The sequence below is a fragment of the Glycine max genome, chromosome 16 (assembly GCF_000004515.6).
Source record: "Glycine max cultivar Williams 82 chromosome 16, Glycine_max_v4.0, whole genome shotgun sequence".
In the NCBI taxonomy this organism is placed as follows: domain Eukaryota; kingdom Viridiplantae; phylum Streptophyta; class Magnoliopsida; order Fabales; family Fabaceae; genus Glycine; species Glycine max.
In genome coordinates this window covers 35,708,992-35,729,024 of record NC_038252.2, presented here as the reverse complement: position 1 = coordinate 35,729,024, position 20,033 = coordinate 35,708,992, and the positions used below count along the sequence as shown (strand labels likewise).

The 20,033-nt window shown below is 31.1% G+C and overlaps 2 protein-coding genes across 2 annotated transcripts; both read right to left on the bottom strand.

Moving 5' to 3' along the window:
- Positions 1-8,294: 8,294 nt before the first annotated feature.
- LOC100815309 (receptor-like protein EIX1) lies at positions 8,295-11,391 on the bottom strand. Its single transcript, XM_006600019.4, has 4 exons — positions 10,311-11,391; positions 9,025-9,960; positions 8,420-8,936; positions 8,295-8,301 (listed from the first exon to the last, which is right to left on the bottom strand). Exons 1-4 carry the CDS (start codon positions 11,389-11,391, stop codon positions 8,295-8,297), a joined length of 2,541 nt encoding a protein of 846 aa, XP_006600082.4.
- A 4,383-nt stretch (positions 11,392-15,774) lies between these two features.
- Positions 15,775-19,088, bottom strand: LOC121173748 (receptor-like protein EIX1). Its single transcript, XM_041010597.1, has one exon. The coding sequence runs from the start codon at positions 18,986-18,988 to the stop codon at positions 16,028-16,030; it is 2,961 nt and encodes a 986-aa protein (XP_040866531.1). The 5' UTR covers positions 18,989-19,088; the 3' UTR covers positions 15,775-16,027.
- Positions 19,089-20,033: the final 945 nt, after the last annotated feature.

Here is a 20,033-nt window from a genome sequence, read left to right as displayed (position 1 = left end):
TTGTGTGCATTTGAGTTGTAAACTGTAGATTGTACAATCACACGACTATAAGACCCTTTAAGGACAATGAGTTAATGTTAAGAGCCTTTAAGGGCGATGAGTTAATGTTAAGACCCTTTAAGGGCGACGAGATTTTTCACTGACATGGTACTACATTGTATATAAGATTGAGTCTTAGTGTATCTGCTGCATAACGCTTGTGTATTGTTCTATATTGATTGATTTGATGATATTGTGTTTTGACTATTGAATATGCAAATGTTGTGAAAACGAATGAGACGTGTGGTGAAATAATGTGAGTTATGCTCAAGTAAATTGTATTTTGTTATATAATATTTATACCTATATGTTGTTTTATTTTTCTCTATTAGTTAGGAATGTGATAAATCACTCCCTGTGTGTTGTTTGTGTTTGGATCCTGTGATGATCTTGAACCTTGTATTCGGGGAAGCACATGACTAGGTGAAGTGATTTAAGAAACCTTGTGCTGAAGAACGTCGGGACACAATGCACTGATAGGATGTGACTGTGAGACATAAGTTTTATATTAATTGCATTATGTTAGTCTACTTTATTTTATCTCACTGGTTTAACAAAATATTTTTGTAAATTTTGACGGCCTTATTTTGAGCCGAATATGTTTTAATAAGTTTTAATTGATAACAGTGAAGCTAATGTGAATCTTTTATCCGTGTGAATATGATTATCGATATTTTTATATATTTTATTTATTCATATATATGTCTGGGTAGAGGGTGTCACACTTACAACTTTGAATTCATAAATTTTTTTTTTAAAAAAATAACTTTAAAGTTATAGATAAAAAAATGACATTAAAGTCATAAATAATTTTATGATTTTCGTTAAAAAAGAAAAAAATAATAAGTCATAATCGATATCACGACTTCTAACTCAGTAACAACTGATACAACTTATCTTCTTTTGGAAAATAATTTAAAAAATACTTCCATATGGTAAAAAATGGAAAAGATTAGCCCCTGAACGGTAACAAACCGTCAAATTTCCTGAAAGTGTTGTGAGTCCATGGGAAGTACAAGGAGCTAGAATTTCTAAAATATCATTAATCTGGTTGTTGAGTTTGAGATATGAGAAATCAATCTCCCTTAAGTTACATAGATTACCCAAAGAAGTTCGAATGGTTGCTTCAGGTTGATTGATTGATTGATAAATCAAGTTCAACAAGAGAAAAATTTCCTAGAACATAAGAAATAGTCCTATGCAAGTTGCTGTACCTTAGGTCCAGATACTTGAGACGACGAAGACCGTATAACCAATCAGGTATAGAATATTAGAATGAACTTTTGGACAAGTTAAGATTTTGAAAAAGTGAGGTTTGGAATACCACCAGGGAATCGGACCTTGGATTTCATTACCCAACAACAAGTGAATATTTGAAATCTCATTTCAAGAGAGATTCAAGCATGCAACGCATAAATGGTGGAGGAATTCATGATCATGCAACGCATATATGAAACAAGTTAATTGTATAAGTGCTTCTTGCTTCTGCATATTAAGCTTAATTGTATAAGTGCTTCTTTCTTCTTCTTTTTTTTTAGTTGCCTTTTTTTAATTATTGACTTTATTATCCAATTCTCCCGACTTAATTAATTCTTAGAATAGGAAATAATTTTGAATTTACTTTATCTATCTCCCTTTTTAAAATTCATATATACACAAAATTCATAAAATAAAATTCAAAATTAATAACAAAGAAATATATATGATTTATTCTTGGACTGAATACTAAAATAAGAGACATTCTTTTTGGTACAGTATTTTTTTTTAAAAAAAGAATCATTATATTTTAATTTATCCTATAGAACTGTTTAAAATGAAAATTTGGTGTCATTAAAATTCAAAATTTTAACTATTATAATCAATCCTTTCATTAAATTTTTGTTATGTAAACAATAAAAGTCCAACATTTAAAAAAAAAAATCAAGTGTACTAGTTCATGATATCCCAACCCATAGCCCACTCCATCAAGTCCATCTCAAGGTGCTCCGTTTTTTCATCTTGAACCTTTGGACAATCCACAAATTCTAGCCATGTTAAAGTCTGACTTCTTCAACTTGAACCACAGGTCACTCCATTACGTTGGAATAGTTACTCAAAGATTATTTTTCCCAAGGTCCAAGGATATCAATTGGTTATTCTACGTCAAACTGGTAGGAAAATATTCCTGTAGGTTTGTTGTTAGGAATTTGTTAAGACTACAGCTCAGCAAGGAAACTTCAACTTCCCCAATGTTCATTTTCCTTCAAAACAACTAACTTATAAAATTGACAAAAATATTTTATAAATTTACTACTTACATGTGCATAAAATGAGATAAGTAATTGATTGCAATAAACAAAAGATTACAAACATGTTAAAAAATATTAAAAATACATAACGGAAATATTATATGCAAATTATTAGGAATTTAGACCTACTCCACAAACCCAGATTCCACCTTCCCTTCCTAATCACTATTAGTCTATACAAAGTACTAAATAAATATTTTTCTGTCCTGGCTTGCCATTTGACTGATATGCTTTTATTTTCTACCTTAGTGTTGGATCACATCCTTGTTTTCAGCCATATTCTTAAATCATTATTTGCAATTTTGTTTTGTTGATTTAACATGCTCAACATTTATTTCTTATTCAAACTCCTGCTCTTGCTATGCTACTTGCTTTTCTATTTTACACACACAAACGACACCAATTGATTATGTCGTTATTTGATACTATTTTCTCAAATAATGCTCTGCAAATGGCACAACATTGTTTCTGCATCACCAAAGAATGTATTTCTTAATATCAATGCAAGATTTTTGGTCCCCTGCTTCACTCTAATAGTTTCTTATAATTAAAAACTTTAATCTTACGTAAAAGTCAATTAAAAACAACATATATAACAAACAGAGCAAACAGAGCACTCACAGTGTAACAATCTATAATCTAATGTAAGAGAGCATAAGGGAATACGTTAATCTTGGACCGAAAAAAAAAAGGAATAAGTTAATAATAAAATGAAATAAAAAACTAAACAATTTTAAAAAATCTTCACCTTAAGAATTTTAAGTAAACGTTCAAAAGAATATATAAGAAAAGTTTGTGTTTTTCACTCCCCACAATATATATAACATCCTATAGTTTCTTTCAAGAGAGCATCAGAAAGAAAGGGAAATAAAAGAAATATTTACTAAATTATTTAAGCAAGAAATAGGAATATAACTTTCAGCACTTTATTAGAATAGATAATAAGTTTAAAATCGTAGAGAAAAAAAATACTTTCAAACACATACCGAAAAAGACAAAACATACAAAGTAAAAATTGAAAATAGCATCATCCTAGGGTCCTCCAAGAAAGTGTCAATTTGTTAACATTAGCAAGCACTTGCAACAAACTTTTAAAGAATGGAGAACATGGCGAAACACTGACATTAATATCTACTTCAAGAGATGAAAGATTACACGTGGAGGGAAGTTGGTGACCATGATGAACATTGTTGATAATGAGAAAACCAAGACTCGGAGTTGAAAACACAATTTTGTAACCATCAATAGGGTAAGCAAGATCCGGGTTAGAATTATTAATCCAAAGGACTTTAACACAGTATATTTTCAGGAAGGGGAAAAGCGAAGAGATGTCATAGTTGGACAGAAAAAATAGAAGAGGGAAACACCAAATGGAATCTATGGTTCACAAAAAGAAAGATTTTCAATTGCTGGATGTTGTGAGACACGCCATATTTCAGGATATATATCATCTAGTTGTTCGAGGTCGGTGCGGAGAATGATCTCAAGATTAAGTAGAGGAATGGAATTAACCATCTCGACCAGACAAAACCTCGAACACAAACTTGTGGCAATTGAAAATACTTGAGTCCCAAGAATCAAAACTGAGAGAGTAGTTAAACGTTTCCAAAAATCCTTCCAACTTTTAGACAAAGCACAAAGCCGAACAACATCTTTTGTGTTCATAAATTCCAATATTATTCTGAGGAAAACGTGAATAGGTAACTCACTGATCCTGTCCCTATCATCTTTTGCATTTCTTATAATTTGCCTCTGTCTCCTCACCACCAATTCCCCCTATGTTTCTTTTCCTTTTCCTGGTGCCTGTCCACAAAAACGTTAGACGTACAAATGCTTCAATTTTTTTATTTTAGATAATACTGATATCAATAACTTTGCATGCAATTTTTTGTTCCAAAAAAGTAGAGATAGTTGTCTAAAAAGAAGAATAAAATTTAATTGTTGTTAGGAATAACTACAAGAATTCTGAAGGATATGAGAGAAACACATATACAACCCCAACCCATTTGTAACCCAACAAGAAATGACTTTTATGTTTACTCTATCATTTTGTGTTGTCCTTAAAATATGAATCATGCACAGCATTAATAATGTAATATCATGGGTGAAAAACCAAAACAAAAATCGTTTCCAATATCCCGTTATCAATATATAGCAGTATCAGAAAATGAAAAGCTAGAAATACTTTGCATTGTAATGAATCGCATAATTAAAGGAAGGGAAAGATGAATACCATCGTGGCTTGTGAGTTATGAGGATGACCAAGTAAAGGGAAAGGCTTATAAATAAGATGAATTGGATGAATTTCATTCAACGGATATATAATCGATGATTAATCTCTTAGTTTATTTTTTACCTTTTATAATATCTTTTTAAAGAATAGGTTGAATAGTTTATTATTTATTTATTTGAATATGTGTGTTCACGAATAAAAAGTAAACTAAAAGATAAATTAATCTAAAAATAAATAAACTAAACGATAAATTATTCTAAAAGATAAACTAATATAATGGAAAGGATAAAAGATAAACCTGCATCATTTTTTCTTATGAACTGTTGACAGAAATATATAGTATTCTCAATAGATCCTAAATTGATTAACTGATTGTCTAACAGAATGGTATTCTAATTAAAAGATAAACAAAATAATTACTATCCGACTTTTTAATAGATCATAAATGATTAACGGATTGCTTTTAATAATCCATCCACTGTAATCTAAATAAAAAAAATTATTTAATCTATCTATTTGACAAGCCTAAAGAATAGGAAGCAAAAGTTTACGTGACCAGAATACACACGTAAACATTGAAAAATCCTCAAAAAATAATGGTCTTTGAACAAAAAATAGGTTGGGGAGTGGATTAGGAAAGGTCTTGACACCCTAAAGTGTCCATTAAAAAAATGGAACCTATATTTAAATGCACAAAATCTTTATAATTTTATATATATTTATTTTACACCAAAACATTCTTTTCATTTATTTTAAAAAGAGCACATTTGATTTTTTTTAAAGAATTTTTTTTTTAATTTTTTATCAAAAGAAAAAATGTAGCACAAGGATTTAAGCTAGCAAAATGATTATTCATTAGACCCTCACAATCCAATAATATTGAAGATAGAATTGTTATTTGTAATGTTATTGATTGATACTTGAATCAATTTTTTATAAATAAAAACTATGAACTTTTAAGATAACAAATTAATGATTATTCAATTAAATTTTATGATTAAGCAACATCAAAAAGTAGGAGTGCTACTCTTTTAATGTCACAAACAATTGAATGAGTTAAAATTAAATTATTTTTATTTAAAAACAAGCAATATAAATTAAGAAAGAACATAAACTCGGAATTTTTATACTACAAGGAAAATAATTCATCACTTTCTAACAACAGAAAAATGGAATAAAACAAATACATGCCCCTTCACTGAATTTTCCTTCTTTATTCGTCCCCCTCTTTGAGGGTAACGAGTTTCTTTTATAATCCAAGAACAACTTGGTCTCTAAGTAACCAAATGATTCTATTAATTATACCATGACTTTCTTGTTTTAGGCTTGTAACTTCATGACTTTATCTTTTAGCAACCGCTTTATTTTTTCTTCTCAGTTGAATGACCCTTACTTGAGTTTTTTTATGATCAAGTCCTCTTGTACGGCCACATCTTCTACAATTTTTTTTTCTAATTCCTGTGGACTTTTTAAATTCCTTTCACATTCCAGTGGATCAATGTTTTCTTTCCAATTCATCTTATCATAATTTCAATTTCGGCATAACAAGTTATGAAATGACAACAACTTTCACACACACAGCAGATTTCGTCCTTTCACCTCCTAATTTTGAAATTCCAAAGGACAGAACACAGGAGATCGAAAAAGTTTATGAGATTTTAAGTTTTTTAAAGATCACTTTCGGAAGGAGCATTCAACATTTCAACGCGTACCGTTGAGTCATCTTTGTATTTGACACCAGATGCATGTGAGCGCAGATTTGTGGACAATAATTCTCAACATTGAACTTTTGTACTTTGCTTCCCAACTCTGTCAGTTGTCACTACACCAACTATGTCATGCTAGCAACCTTTGATGCATACACTATCTATCTATTTATAATATATAAATATTAAGCTACAAGACAATATGCTGCGTGGCTGCCATGTCAAGTATATATTGCCACACCACACTATTTGCTTATGTGTCATCACCTCCTCAATTATGCTCTACAATTATCCCTCACCAACTCTTTCTATACTACCTAAATGATTGTTCTTTGACCGTTTAAAAAGTGTGTTAAGAATATTCCATTTTAAGTTAACTCATTTATTGGATAATTACTCATAATTAAAAGGCATTAGTAACATTCCATCTAATACGTTTTAAAAGAATATCTGTTAGTATTTAGAGTTAGTCAGTTCGTTAGTTTGTTAATTGTTGATACCTGTTTGTTGAGCTTAGGTAGAGAAGAAGTATGGCAGATTGCTTATAAATAAGAGGAGAGATGGAGTGAAAGGATTATCTTGTCAATTGTGAGAGAATTATGGCTTATGGCTTATGGCTTGGGAGGTGCAGTTCCTCAAAAAACTTCCATATATGAGTGTTTTATTCTGTAAATTGGATAAGATTAAATATACAGAGAAATTGACAACCTCTTTCAGATAGTACTATTAAATAAGATAGAATTTTTTTTTTTTATACGGCACATTGATTAAGAACCTAAAATTTGTGTTACGACCTATGATCCTAGGTTCTGATCAAACCCCAACAGTACTTAAGGTGTAGTTTGACTACTCAGCAAACATTTGTATTGCAGTTTCCGAAATAAGAAATTAATTATGAAAAAATAGAATAAGTTTCAGAGGTATTTTTGTGAAAGAATTTGTAAGTTAAGACAAACATTTACCAAGTTAGGATACATCTATGTTAACAATGCAACAAATGTTTAAACAATGACAAGTTGCCAAGTCTTTGACAGCAAGCAAATTAAATGCAGAAAAGAGAATAACGTGGGTATGAACTAAAATGAAGACGAGAAAACTTCTGAAATTCTATTATCAATGTCCTTAAGCTTACAAACAAGCTGAAGAATTTATTATTTAAATTGTCGTACCTCAATTGTTGAACTAAAAAATAGGTTCAAAAAAAAAATTGACATTGCAGAATATATATATATATATATATATATATATATATATATATATATATATATATATATATTTGATTACTAGCTAGCTCAAAATGTGATCCAAGACATGCTGACTAGTAGAAGTAAACATTTATTTTGTGGTCATGTGGTTTGCTTACTTTGATCATAAAATTTTGTTTGCTTCTAAGGCTCTAAGGGCGTACTTTCTGAATCATGTTCAATAGAAACTCTAGAAAAGTCTCAATTGTGCTCCAAAGGCAGCCAATACTAGGAATGTGTTATAAGCCCAAATAATTGGATAGAAATGGATGTAATACTCAACAACAAATGAATATTTGAAATCTGATTTCAAGCGAATATAATACATCAATTTGTTTAAACTTATTTATTGAAATAAATGGTTAATTATTTTAATAAAATAAGTAACTTTTTTTTGGTATGTTTGTCTAAATTATTTTTACTTTTTTTAAGAAACGAATCTTATCTATTTCTTAAAAAAACACTTATATAAAAAACATTTATTTTAAAGTTACTTTTCTTAAAGTTTCAAAAAACTCATTCAATATTAACTTAAGCAACTTACCTAACATGTGATTTCAAAACTTGGTTTTAACCAACAGTACTTACTAACTATTTGAATTTTAATCTACGGGATTTAGCAAATGTTTTTATCATAGAATTACATCTAGTTGATCTAAATTACAAAATTAACAAGAATTCATCTGCGATATTATGCTCAATATGAAAATCTTTACGTCCCAAAACAGAATTTACATAAGGCTCTAAAATCTGAAAAAAGAAGATAGCAATGACTACAAATTGATCACAACCTGCCAATACAATGATAGAACATCGGTGTATTCTAAGCAACACTAAACTCTGATACTACATGAGTAAAAAGATTGAAGTTTGAACCACACATGATCAAGCAGATGAAAATAGGCATACCGCCATGATCTACAAATCAGCAAAGGAGCAATCACCATCCAGAATCCCACAACAAATCCAATTGTTGCACCGACAAAAAACCAATTGACTTCATGCTCATCACTTCCTTCATAACTGTGAGTTTTCCCATTGGAGCTGCAATTTATGGGCAGTGGTGGACCACATAGATTGTTGCCAATAAAGTTGAAGGCTTCAAAGGTTTGCAATTGAGTTCCTGTTGGAATTTTTCCTTTCAAATGATTATAAGACAAGTCCAGCATGCTTAGAAAGCTCAAATGTGAAATGGTTGGAGGGATTTCACCAGAAAGTTGATTCCTCGAAAAATCAATACACTGTAACGATCCCATATTACCAATACCTTCTGGAATAGGACCAATCAATTGGTTGTGGGACAAGTTTAAAAAATTCAATCCACTTAGATCTGTGATTTCTCTTGGTATTTCCCCTAATAACCTGTTACTTGACAGATCAATGTTTGTTACCAAACCCAGAAAGTTTTTGTACTCATCTCCTCTTCCTTTCAGCCATAGTAGCACACTAATTAACTATACTATATCTGGAAGTATAACTTGAACTAAAAGGTGCTAGAGAATAGATACGAGGACCTGTACTTTGGTTCTTTAGTGTCATGGCACTCAAGTTACTGAAACAGCTCAGAATATTGCCAGACAAATTGTTTTGTGCAAGGTCTAAAACCTGAAGAAGACTCATCTGACATATTTCATTTGGAATGTGGCCGGCAAAACTGTTTGATCGAAGCCGGAGGATTTTCACATTTAAGAGCTTTTCTCCAACCCATGATGGAATAGTTCCTGAAAGATAATTTTCCCCAAGGTCCAAGGATATCCATTGGTTATTCTTCTTCAAACTGGTTGGATATATTCCTGAGAGTGTGTTGTTACTAATTTGTAAAGCCTGCAGCTCTGCCAAGGAACCCATGGATTGGGGTAAGTTCCCAACAAAATGGTTGCTTTGTAAATTTACATCCACAAGAAATGTCCAATTCATCCAGCAATCAGGTATCTCTCCTGACAAATTATTCGATGCAAGATTCAGAAATTCTAATCGCATTGGCTTGTCCTGATTGTTACATAAAAAGTCATGCATGGATTCAGAGAATGAATTGCTTGAAAGATCTAACCGACACACATCACTTGAAAGATAGGGTAATTTACCACACAAGTGATTTGAGCTTAGATCAGTATTGTCGATAGATATTGGATTCTTTAATGTAGTCCCAATCTCACCATGGATATGATTATGAGAGAGGTTTAAATACAAATCCTGAGAAAGTGCTTCCCACATCTGTGTGGGAATAGAATCAATAATCCCTGTGTTAGACATGTCTAAATATAGAAGTTTGTTTTGTGACAGAATCCACGATGGAAAACTGGGACCTAACTTCCATGATCTCACATCCAAATAGGAAAGCTGAAAATTAGGAAGCCAATTGGGACCCACTTTTAAAGTGAAATTGTTTCCTGATGCATCAATTCCCCTCAAGCTTGTAAGATTTGCAAGATCATCTTCGTTGACAACTCCTTGAAAATTATTGCCATCAATAAGAAGAAATGACAATTTAGTGATCCAAGACTTTGAAATGGATTTCCACTGAATTTGTTAGTGGACAAATCAAGATATCTTAATGATGAAAGTTTTCCAAATGATCTAGGAAGAGCACCACCAATTGAGTTGTCGTAAAAATGTAGCATGTCAATATTTTTAAATGCCCCAATATGATCTGTCAGATTGCCTGAAAGTCATGAACTCTCAACTGCAAGATTTGTGAGTCCATGGGAAATACAAGGAGCTAGAATTTCTAAAAGTTCATTAACCTGTTGGTTAAGTTTGAGATTTGAGAAATTAATGTCCCTTAAGTTGCATAGATTACCCAAAGAAGTTGGAATGGTTCCTTGAAGTTGATTATATGACAAATCAAGTCTAACAAGAGAAGTCAAATTTCCCAGGGCATCAGAAATAGTCCCATGCAAGTTGCTGGCCATTAGGTTCAGGAACTTGAGATGATGAAGACCGTATAAGCAATCGGGTATAGAAGATGAGAATGAATTTTTAAACAAGTCAAGATTTTGAAGAAGTGCGAGGTTTCGAATACCACCAAGAATCGGACCTGGGAATTCATTACCCCTAAATTGAAGAGAAACAAGTTTCTTCAATTTGAATATCCACTTGGGGACAAAAGAAATGGCAGGGGAATAAATAGTAGCGGAAAGATGGAGAGTTTGCAGAGATGAGAAGTTGAGCAAGGATGGTTCATTATAGTGAGGGAGCGTACAGTATGACAAATATAGGTGGGTCAAAGAAGGAAGAGATTGGAGAGTGTGTAGCCAATGAAATGCTTTGGATAGGTTTGCATTTCTCAAATGAAGATATTCAAGCTTCCACATACTTGATACCCATTCTAAATTTTCAGCAAACAGAGGCTCCAAAAAATCACTTCCAAGGTCAAGATAGACCAAATTGGAGAGATTCCCAATCTGAAATGGAATCTTCCAGATGAATCCAGTATACGAGAGGTCGAGGTGAGTCAAGGAAGTCATTGTCCCAAGGAAAGAAGGAATTGCCATACCTTCAAAATCATTGGCGCTCAAGTCCAAGTAATTCAAATGCTTTAAATCAGCCAAACAAGGACTTATCTCTCCACCAAACTGGAATCCCCTATAACCTTCCCAATCGTAGCCATCATAGTAACGATAGAAAGCAGTAGAAGGTGAAGAGTTGAGGTGAAGCTGAAGAAGATGGGAAGTGACGTTGTGGCAGAGGACTCCATACCAGTGGCAACAGTTGGTATGATTATGATTCCAAGACCAAAGCCTATTTGAAGGATCATTCAGATTATTCTTAAACTTCAAAAGTGTCTCACGCTCACTTGGGATGCACACACTCTCTCTGCATGGTAACCTAAACAACCAAAGCTGGACAAAGACAAGAATATAAATAATGGAGGAATTCATGATGTGTCATGCAACACAAGAATATATACAAAACAAGTCTACTTCTTGCTTCTGCATATAAATCATCAAACTTCTATTATTTATACTGCTAACCTGCCTGTTTTTTTTTTCTTCACTTTCATTATTTTTTACCTTTTTTATTATTGTGTCAAATACTAAAATATTTTTTTTTAAAATATGATTTATTCTTGTGCTGAATACTAAAATAAGAAACATTCTTTTTGGTATAGTTTTTTTTTCAAAAATAAATAAGAATTATTTTATTTTAATTTACCCTATAGAACTGATTAAATGAAAATTTGGTATCATTAAACTTCAAACTTTTGTTACGTACAAAAGTCCAACATTTTTTTTTTAAAAAAAATTAAGTCTTCTATTTCATCATATCCCAACCTATAATTAATATTAAATTATCAAATTTTCAATATTCAAACTAAAAATAATGTAAAAGAAAATTGTCTTCTAAACCATAGCCCACACCATCAAGTCCATCTCAAGGTTTTCCATTTGTTCATCTTGAACCTTTGAACACTCCACAAAGTCCAGCCATGTTATGGTCTGACTTCTTCAACTTTAATCATAGGTCACTGCATTACCTTTCTATCAAGTTCCCTCTCATTGACAATAAATGTTGCGAGTTAAGTCAAGCAAGAAAAATAAAAATATAATTGATGAATAAATCAATTATAGGAAAAGGGTGTATTTTAAAGACTATTTCGGTTAAAAAATCTATAAAAAAAGGATTATTTCATTCCAAGCTACCTATTTAATTTTGATCAATTTTTCAATTCACAAAATAATATTCTCTTATATATGAGAAAAAGATTAGATTTAATTGTCATCAATTGGAAAGGTTGTTGTATTATATATTTCTAATTGTATTCGAACCTGAATATTATTTTTTTTATCATATAAAAATTAATTAGTTATATAAAAAAAGTGTGAAAAAGAATATTAACTTTTTTTCTCAAAAAAATCAGTATCATATTTTGTATTTTTTACAATTTATCAACTTAAATAAGAGAAGAAACATAATTTTTATTTCCATTTTACTTTTTAAATAATTGCAAGTGCCAAATTTAAACAATCATAAAATACTCACGTTCAATATAATATTCTCAAAAATAAATTCATACGATAACTTAAACAATCTACAAAGAAATATAATTTATTCTTGTGCCAAATACTAAAATAGGAAACTTTTTTCTTTTAGTTTACCGTATAGAATTGCTTAAATCAAATGAAAGTTTTATTTTAAGAAAATATTAAGAATTTTTTTAAAACTTTGAGTAGTTTATATCAAAGGTAATTAAATTTAACTTAATTAGTCTTCAAATTTTAACTATTATTTAAACCAGATCTTTGGTTACAAATAAAGTATAATAAATGATATGATGGTTAGAAATAGATAAATAAATTGACGTTGACTGAATTATATGAATTGTTGTAAGAGTGTCATATTTCTATCATATATAATTTTATCAACTTACATTCTAAAAAAAAATTATTTACTATGCTCTGAAAATAAGTTGGAAAAAAATATCTAATCAGTTCGTACTTTATTCATTTTTCATAATCAAGTGAAAAAAAAATTAATAATATTGGATGCCCCCATAGTGTGCAACTACAGACCTTCAGTTTGCAAGACTGAAGTCTCTACGTACCATTGAGCTACAGGGGCAATTAAGGACGTTTTGAATCAAAAATTGATTTTTCTATTGGTTCTTCCTTTCCTCCCTTATACTCTCCTCTTTTCATAAAAAAGGTTAGAGTCAATAATTTTCATCTTTATGTACGGAACAGAATGTTGGGCGGTCAAGAGTCAACATGAGAATAAAGTAGGTGTAGTGGAGATGAGAATGTTGCGGTAGATGTGTGGTAAGACTCGACAGGATAAAATTAGAAACGAAGCTATTAGAGAGAGGGTTGAAGTAGCGCCTATTGTAGAGAAGATGGTGGAAAATAGACTTAGGTGGTTTGGGCATGTAGAGAGAAGACCGGTAGACTCTGTAGTGAGGAGAGTAGACCAGATGGAGAGTAGACAAACAATTCGAGGCAGAGGAAGACCCAAAAAGACTATAAGAGAGGTGATAAAAAAGGATCTCGAACTTAATGATTTGGATAGAAGTATGGTACTTGATAGAACATTATGGCGGAAGTTGATCCATGTAGCCGATCCCACCTAGTGGGATAAGGCGTTGTTGTTGTTGTTGTTTACAATAATATTTTGTTTTATGTTTTTAATACTAACCTAGAGTCTACAGATCAAAGTTGCTGAAAATTATGTTCATTCTCATTCTTGGCGCTGTTAGTCTAGTGTGAAAACGGACAAATTCAGTTTCCTGTTATATATGGCACTGTATATAAAAAGGAAATAAAAAAATTAGAATTTGATTATTTACTATGCTCTGAAAATAAGTTGGAAAAAAATATCTAATCAGTTCGTACTTTATTCATTTTTCATAATCAAGTGAAAAAAAAAATTAATAATATTGGATGCCCCCATAGTGTGCAACTACAGACCTTCAGTTTGCAAGACTGAAGTCTCTACGTACCATTGAGCTACAGGGGCAATTAAGGACGTTTTGAATCAAAAATTGATTTTTCTATTGGTTCTTCCTTTCCTCCCTTATACTCTCCTCTTTTCATAAAAAAGGTTAGACTCAATAATTTTCATCTTTATGTTTACAATAATATTTTGTTTTATGTTTTTAATACTAACCTAGAGTCTACAGATCAAAGTTGCTGAAAATTATGTTCATTCTCATTCTTGGCGCTGTTAGTCTAGTGTGAAAACGGACAAATTCAGTTTCCTGTTATATATGGCACTGTATATAAAAAGGAAATAAAAAAATTAGAATTTGATTATGGCTAATTTCACCCGGCCATTATATTTATTACAAGAAAACCTTCAGATAAAAATTATTTTTGTTGTACTTTTAGCTTGGTCGTAAACATTAACATTACATCACGCACACACACATAAAAGGCAAATCAAATTATTTTATATCCCTAAATTTTATGAGGAAGGATGCTATAAATATTAACAATACATCGCACACACACAAAGACATCTAAAACTAGATCACTAAGTTTTATGATGTGTTACGGTTTGCTTTAAAATATGGTACAAGGTTTATCAGAGACCGGCTTATAAGTAAAAATTAAATTTGTCATAAAGGGAGTAAAATGGAAAATAATTAATTTCTTAATTAGAATTAAATTAGAATAAGCTGTGCAGATCTTATAATTTTTGTTCACTAATTCGCCCACCACATAATGTTTTAATATTTCCAACTTTGTATAATCTAAAAAGTATAAAAATGAAGATTACGACTTTCAGCCTCCAGTTCCTTTTAATGGAAGAAGTGAGTAAATGTTGATGCGATATCGGTAGCTTTCATGGGCAGTGACCATGTCAAAGAATGCTTGGGCCATGACCATTCAAAAATACCCTTAATTGATCTTTAGCTCAACATTTTGTATAATACGTTAATTTTTTAAAATTATGATTACTATCAATTTTTATAAGGTTAAAATATATTTTTAATCTTATAAATATTAAAATATTGAAAAGTTATCTAGATAAAATTTTAAGATATTTTTCGTTCTCATAAAATTAAAATATATTTTTTTTTCTTGAAGTAAGATTTAAACATTCCAAATTATTTATTACATATTTAGTTATATGTATAACTGATTTAAAAATAATATATTTACATTCATTATATATATGTATAATCAATATAAAAATTCATAATTTTAATTTATGTGAATCTACATTTACACCAAATAATAATAATGCATTTTAATTTTGTAAAGATAAAAAATTTATTAAATTTTTACAAAAATGAATTCCAAAAATTTATATATTTATCAAAAAAAAAATTAGCCAAGATACTTCCTGCCATTTTGTTATCACTTTTCTGTTTCAGGTTTCATATTCCGTTAGTTTTGGTTGTAATTAATACTGATCCTGGAACACTTGAATATTAATTCATTTTGACTCTTCAAAAAAATTGTTTTATAAAGATAAATTCTTTAGTATTTTTTGTGTTAATTTTTAAGTAAAGTTAACATTTCAATTTGATAATTAATTTTAAAAGTTGACTTTTATTATTATATAAAGTAAAACTTGAAAAAGCAAAACGAATAATACTTAAAAAGTTACACCTATTATTTGCTCTTTTTATAGTTAGGGTAATTTAGAATATTACTCCAACAATTTTGTTGGTTCTCAAGCATCATTGGTTATCTATGGATATCTCATCAAAGTTCTTGGCCTGGCCGGCTTGGAGAGTCAAGTCTTGTATGCAGCCACGAGTCACGACTTTAATTAACACGAAAGAACTAATTATTCACTTCAATGGTTAGCGACTAAAATTAAATATAAGTTTTTTTCCTATTAAACCACGTTTTCTTGAACCACTAGTCCCCCATTTTTGGAAACAAGAATGTGATACACAGAATTGAACAACTAGTTGATCTTAACTACAAATATGCTCAATATGCAAATATGTACATCCCAAAACATCAAATTTAAAAAAAAAAAAAAGAAAGAAAGAAGATAGCAATAACTACAATGCAAATTGAACAACCTGGCAATACAATGATACAACATTGGTTGTAAGCAACACTAAACAGTGATACTATACGAGTAAAAAGATTGAAGTTTGAACCACACATGATCAAGGAAATGAAAATAGGCATGCCGCCATGATCTACAAATCAGCAAAGGAGCAATCACTATCCAAAGTCCCACAACAAATCCAATTGTCGCACTAACAAAAAACCAATTCACTCCATGCCCATGACTTCCTTCATAACTATGAGTTTTCCCATTGGAGCTGCAGTTTATGGGCAGTGGTGGACCACATAGATTGTTGCCAATAAAGCTGGAGGCATCAAAGGTTTGCAATTGTGTTCCTGTTGGAATTTTTCCCTTCAAATGATTATAAGACACGTCTAGCATGCTCAGAAAGCTCAAATTAGAAATGGTTGGAGGAATTTCACCAGAAATTTGATTCCTCGAAAAATCAATGGTTTGTAACGATCCCATATTACCAATACCTTCTGGAATAGGACCAATCAATTGGTTGTGGGACAAGTTCAAAAAGTTCAATCCATTTAGATCTGTGATTTCTCTAGGAATTTCTCCTAATAATTTGTTACTTGACAGATCAATACTTGTTACCAAACCCAGAATGTTTCCATACTCATCTCCTCTTCCTTTTAGCCATAGTAGCACACTAACTATACCTGATACCGAAAAGTATCGTGTATCATTTGGTGCTTGAGAATAGATAAGGGGATATGTACTCCGGTTCACTAGTGTCATGGCACTCAAGTTACGGAAACAGCTGGGTATATTGCCAGACAAACTATTTTTTGCAAGGTCTAAAACCTGAAGAAGACTCATCTGACATATTTCATTTGGAATGTGACCGGAAAAACTGTTTGATCGAAGGCGGAGGATTTTCATATTTGAGAGCTTTTCTCCAACCCATGTTGGAATACATCCTGAAAGATTATTTTCTCCTAGATCCAAGGATATCAATTGGCTAGTCTTCTTCAAACTGGTAGGAAATATTCCCGAGAGCAAGTTGTTACGAATTTCTAATGACTGCAGCTCAGCCAAGGAACCCATGGATGGGGGGAAGTTCCCAACAAAATGGTTGCTTTGTAAATTCACTTCCACTAGAAATGGCCAATTAATCCAACAATCAGGTATTTCTCCTGACAGATTATTTGATGCAAGATTGAGAAATTCTAATTGCATTGGCTTGTCCTGATTGTTACATAAAAAATCTTGCATGGATTCAGAGAATGAATTGGTTGAAAGGTCTAAGTCATACACATCATTTGAAAGATAGGGTAATTTACCACATAAGTGATTTGTGCTTAGATCAACAGTTTGGATAGATATTGGATTTTTTATTGTAGTCACAAGCTCACCATGGATATGATTATGAGAGAGGTTTAAATACAAAACCTGAGAATGTGCTTCCCAGAACCAAGTGGGAATAGAATCTAAAATCCCCGTGTTAGATAGTCCAACATATTGAAGTTGGTTTTGTGACTGAATCCACAATGGAAAGCTGGGACCTAACTGCCATGATGTCACTTCCAAATAGGTAAGTTGAAAATTAGGAATCCAATTGGGACCCACTTTTAAAGTGAAATTGTTTCCCGATGCACCAAAATCCGTCAAGCTTGTAAGATTTGCAAGATCATCTTCCTTGACAACTCCTTGAAAATTATTGCCATCAATCCAAAGAGATGACAATTTAGAGAGTGATCCAAGACTTTCAAATGGATTTCCACTGAATTTATTAATAGAGAGATTGAGAATTGTTAAATCTATCTCCCTTGAGTTGCGGAGATTTCCCAAAAAAGTCGGAATTGTTCCTTCAAGTTGATTATATTTCAAATAAAGTGCAACAAGAGAAGTCAAATTTCCCAAAGAAGTTGGAATGGTTCCTTCAAGTTGATTGTATGACAAATCAAGTTCAACAAGAGAAGTCAAATTTCCCAGGGCATCAGAAATAGTCCCATGCAAGTTGCTGGAATGAATTTCCAAAGACTTGAGACGATGAAGACCGTATAAGCAATCAGGTATAGAAGATGAGAATGAATTTCCAGACAAGTCAAGATTTTGAAGAAGTGTGAGGTTTCGGATACCACAAGGAATCGAACCTTGGAATTTATTACTCCATAATTGAAGAGAAACAAGTTTCTTCAATTTGAATATCCACTTGGGGACAAAAGAAATGGCAGGGGAATAACTAGTGAAGGAAAGATGGAGAGTTTGCAGAGATGAGAAGTTGAGCAAGGATGGTTCATTATAGTGAGGGAGTGTGCATCCTGACAAAGATAGGTGGGTCAAAGAAGGAAGAGATTGGAGAGTGTGTAGCCAATGAAATGCTTTGGATAGGTTTGCATAACTCAAATAAAGATATTCAAGCTTCCACATACTTGATACCCATTCTACATTTTCAGCAAACAGAGGTTCGGAAAAATAATTTCCGAGGTCAAGATAGACCAAATTGGAGAGATTCCCAATCTGAGGAGGAATCTTCCCATAGAATCCAGTAAGAGAGAGGTCGAGGTGAGTCAAGGAAGTCATTGTCCCAAGGAAAGAAGGAATTGACATACCTGCTCCAAGGAAATAATTGCCGCTCAAGTTCAAGTGATTCAAATGCTTTAAATCAGCCAAACAAGGACTTATCTCTCCACCAAAGCTCCATCTCTGGTAAGCTTCCCAATCGAAGTGAAAGTTGCCATCATAGAAAGCAGAAGGTGAAGTGTTGAGGTGAAGCTGAAGAAGATGGGAAGTGACGTTGTGGCAGAGGACTCCATACCAGTGGCAACAGTTGGTATGATTATGATTCCAAGACCAAAGCCTATTTGAAGAATCATTGAGATTATTCTTAAACTTCAAAAGTGTCTCACGCTCACTTGGGATGCACACACTCTCTCTGCATGGTAAGCTGAACAACCAAAGCTGGACAAAGACAAGAATATAAATGGAGGAATTCATGATCACACAAGAATATATAGAAAACAAGTGTAGTTGTTGGTTCTGCATATAAATCATCAAACTTCTATTATTTATACTGCTGCCCTGCCTGTTTTTTTCTTCACTTTCATTATTTTTTACCTTTTTTATTATTGTGCCAAATACTAAAATATTTTTTTAATATTTTAATTCACTTCTTAGAACGGTTTCCTTTATACTGATGCAAGTGTCTTTCTTTTTTTTTTTTTGGCGTTTCCTTTTTTTAATTATTGACTTTATTATTCAATTCTCCGACTTAATTCTTAGAATAGGAAATAAGTATTTTATTAAAATCAATAAAATTTATTGTATTTCTTGGTTTCTTCAAAATAACTTTTAAAGGACAAAATATCCTAATTAAAAACAAGAATTTGATCAAATGGATTAAAATGACATATTTTTTAAAAATATCTCAATTAAAAAATAAAAAGACTAAAATTACAAGATTTTTTAAAAATAAGAGATAAAATATTTCAATTAAAAATAAAAAACTAAAATAACATATTAAAAAAAGACGACAATTATATTTTAAGCCTTTTTTTTTCACTTTCATTATTTTTTACGTTTTTTTATTATTGTGACAAATACTAAAATATTTTTTTAACATTTTAATTCACTTCTTTTTTTACGCTGGCTTTTTTAAATTATCGACTTAATTATCCAATTCTCCCGAATTAATTCTTAGAATACGAAAAATTATGCATTTACTGTATCTATCTCTTTTTTTAAAATTCCTATGTACACTAAATTCATAAAAAAAAAATTAATAACAATGAAATATGATTAATTCTTGTGCTCAATACTAAAATAAATAACATTCTTTTTGGTACAGCTTTTTTTTTACAAAAATAAATAAGAATCACTTTATTTTAATTTACCCTTTAGAACTGCTTAAATGAAAATTTGGTATCATTAAACTTTGAATTTTAACTATTATTTAATCAATCCTTTCATTAAACTTTTGTTACGAAAACAGTAAAAGTCCAATATTTTTAAAAAAAGAAAAAATCAAGTCTTCTATCTCATGATATTCCAATCCATAATTAATATTAAATTATCAAATTTTCAATATTCAAACTAAAAA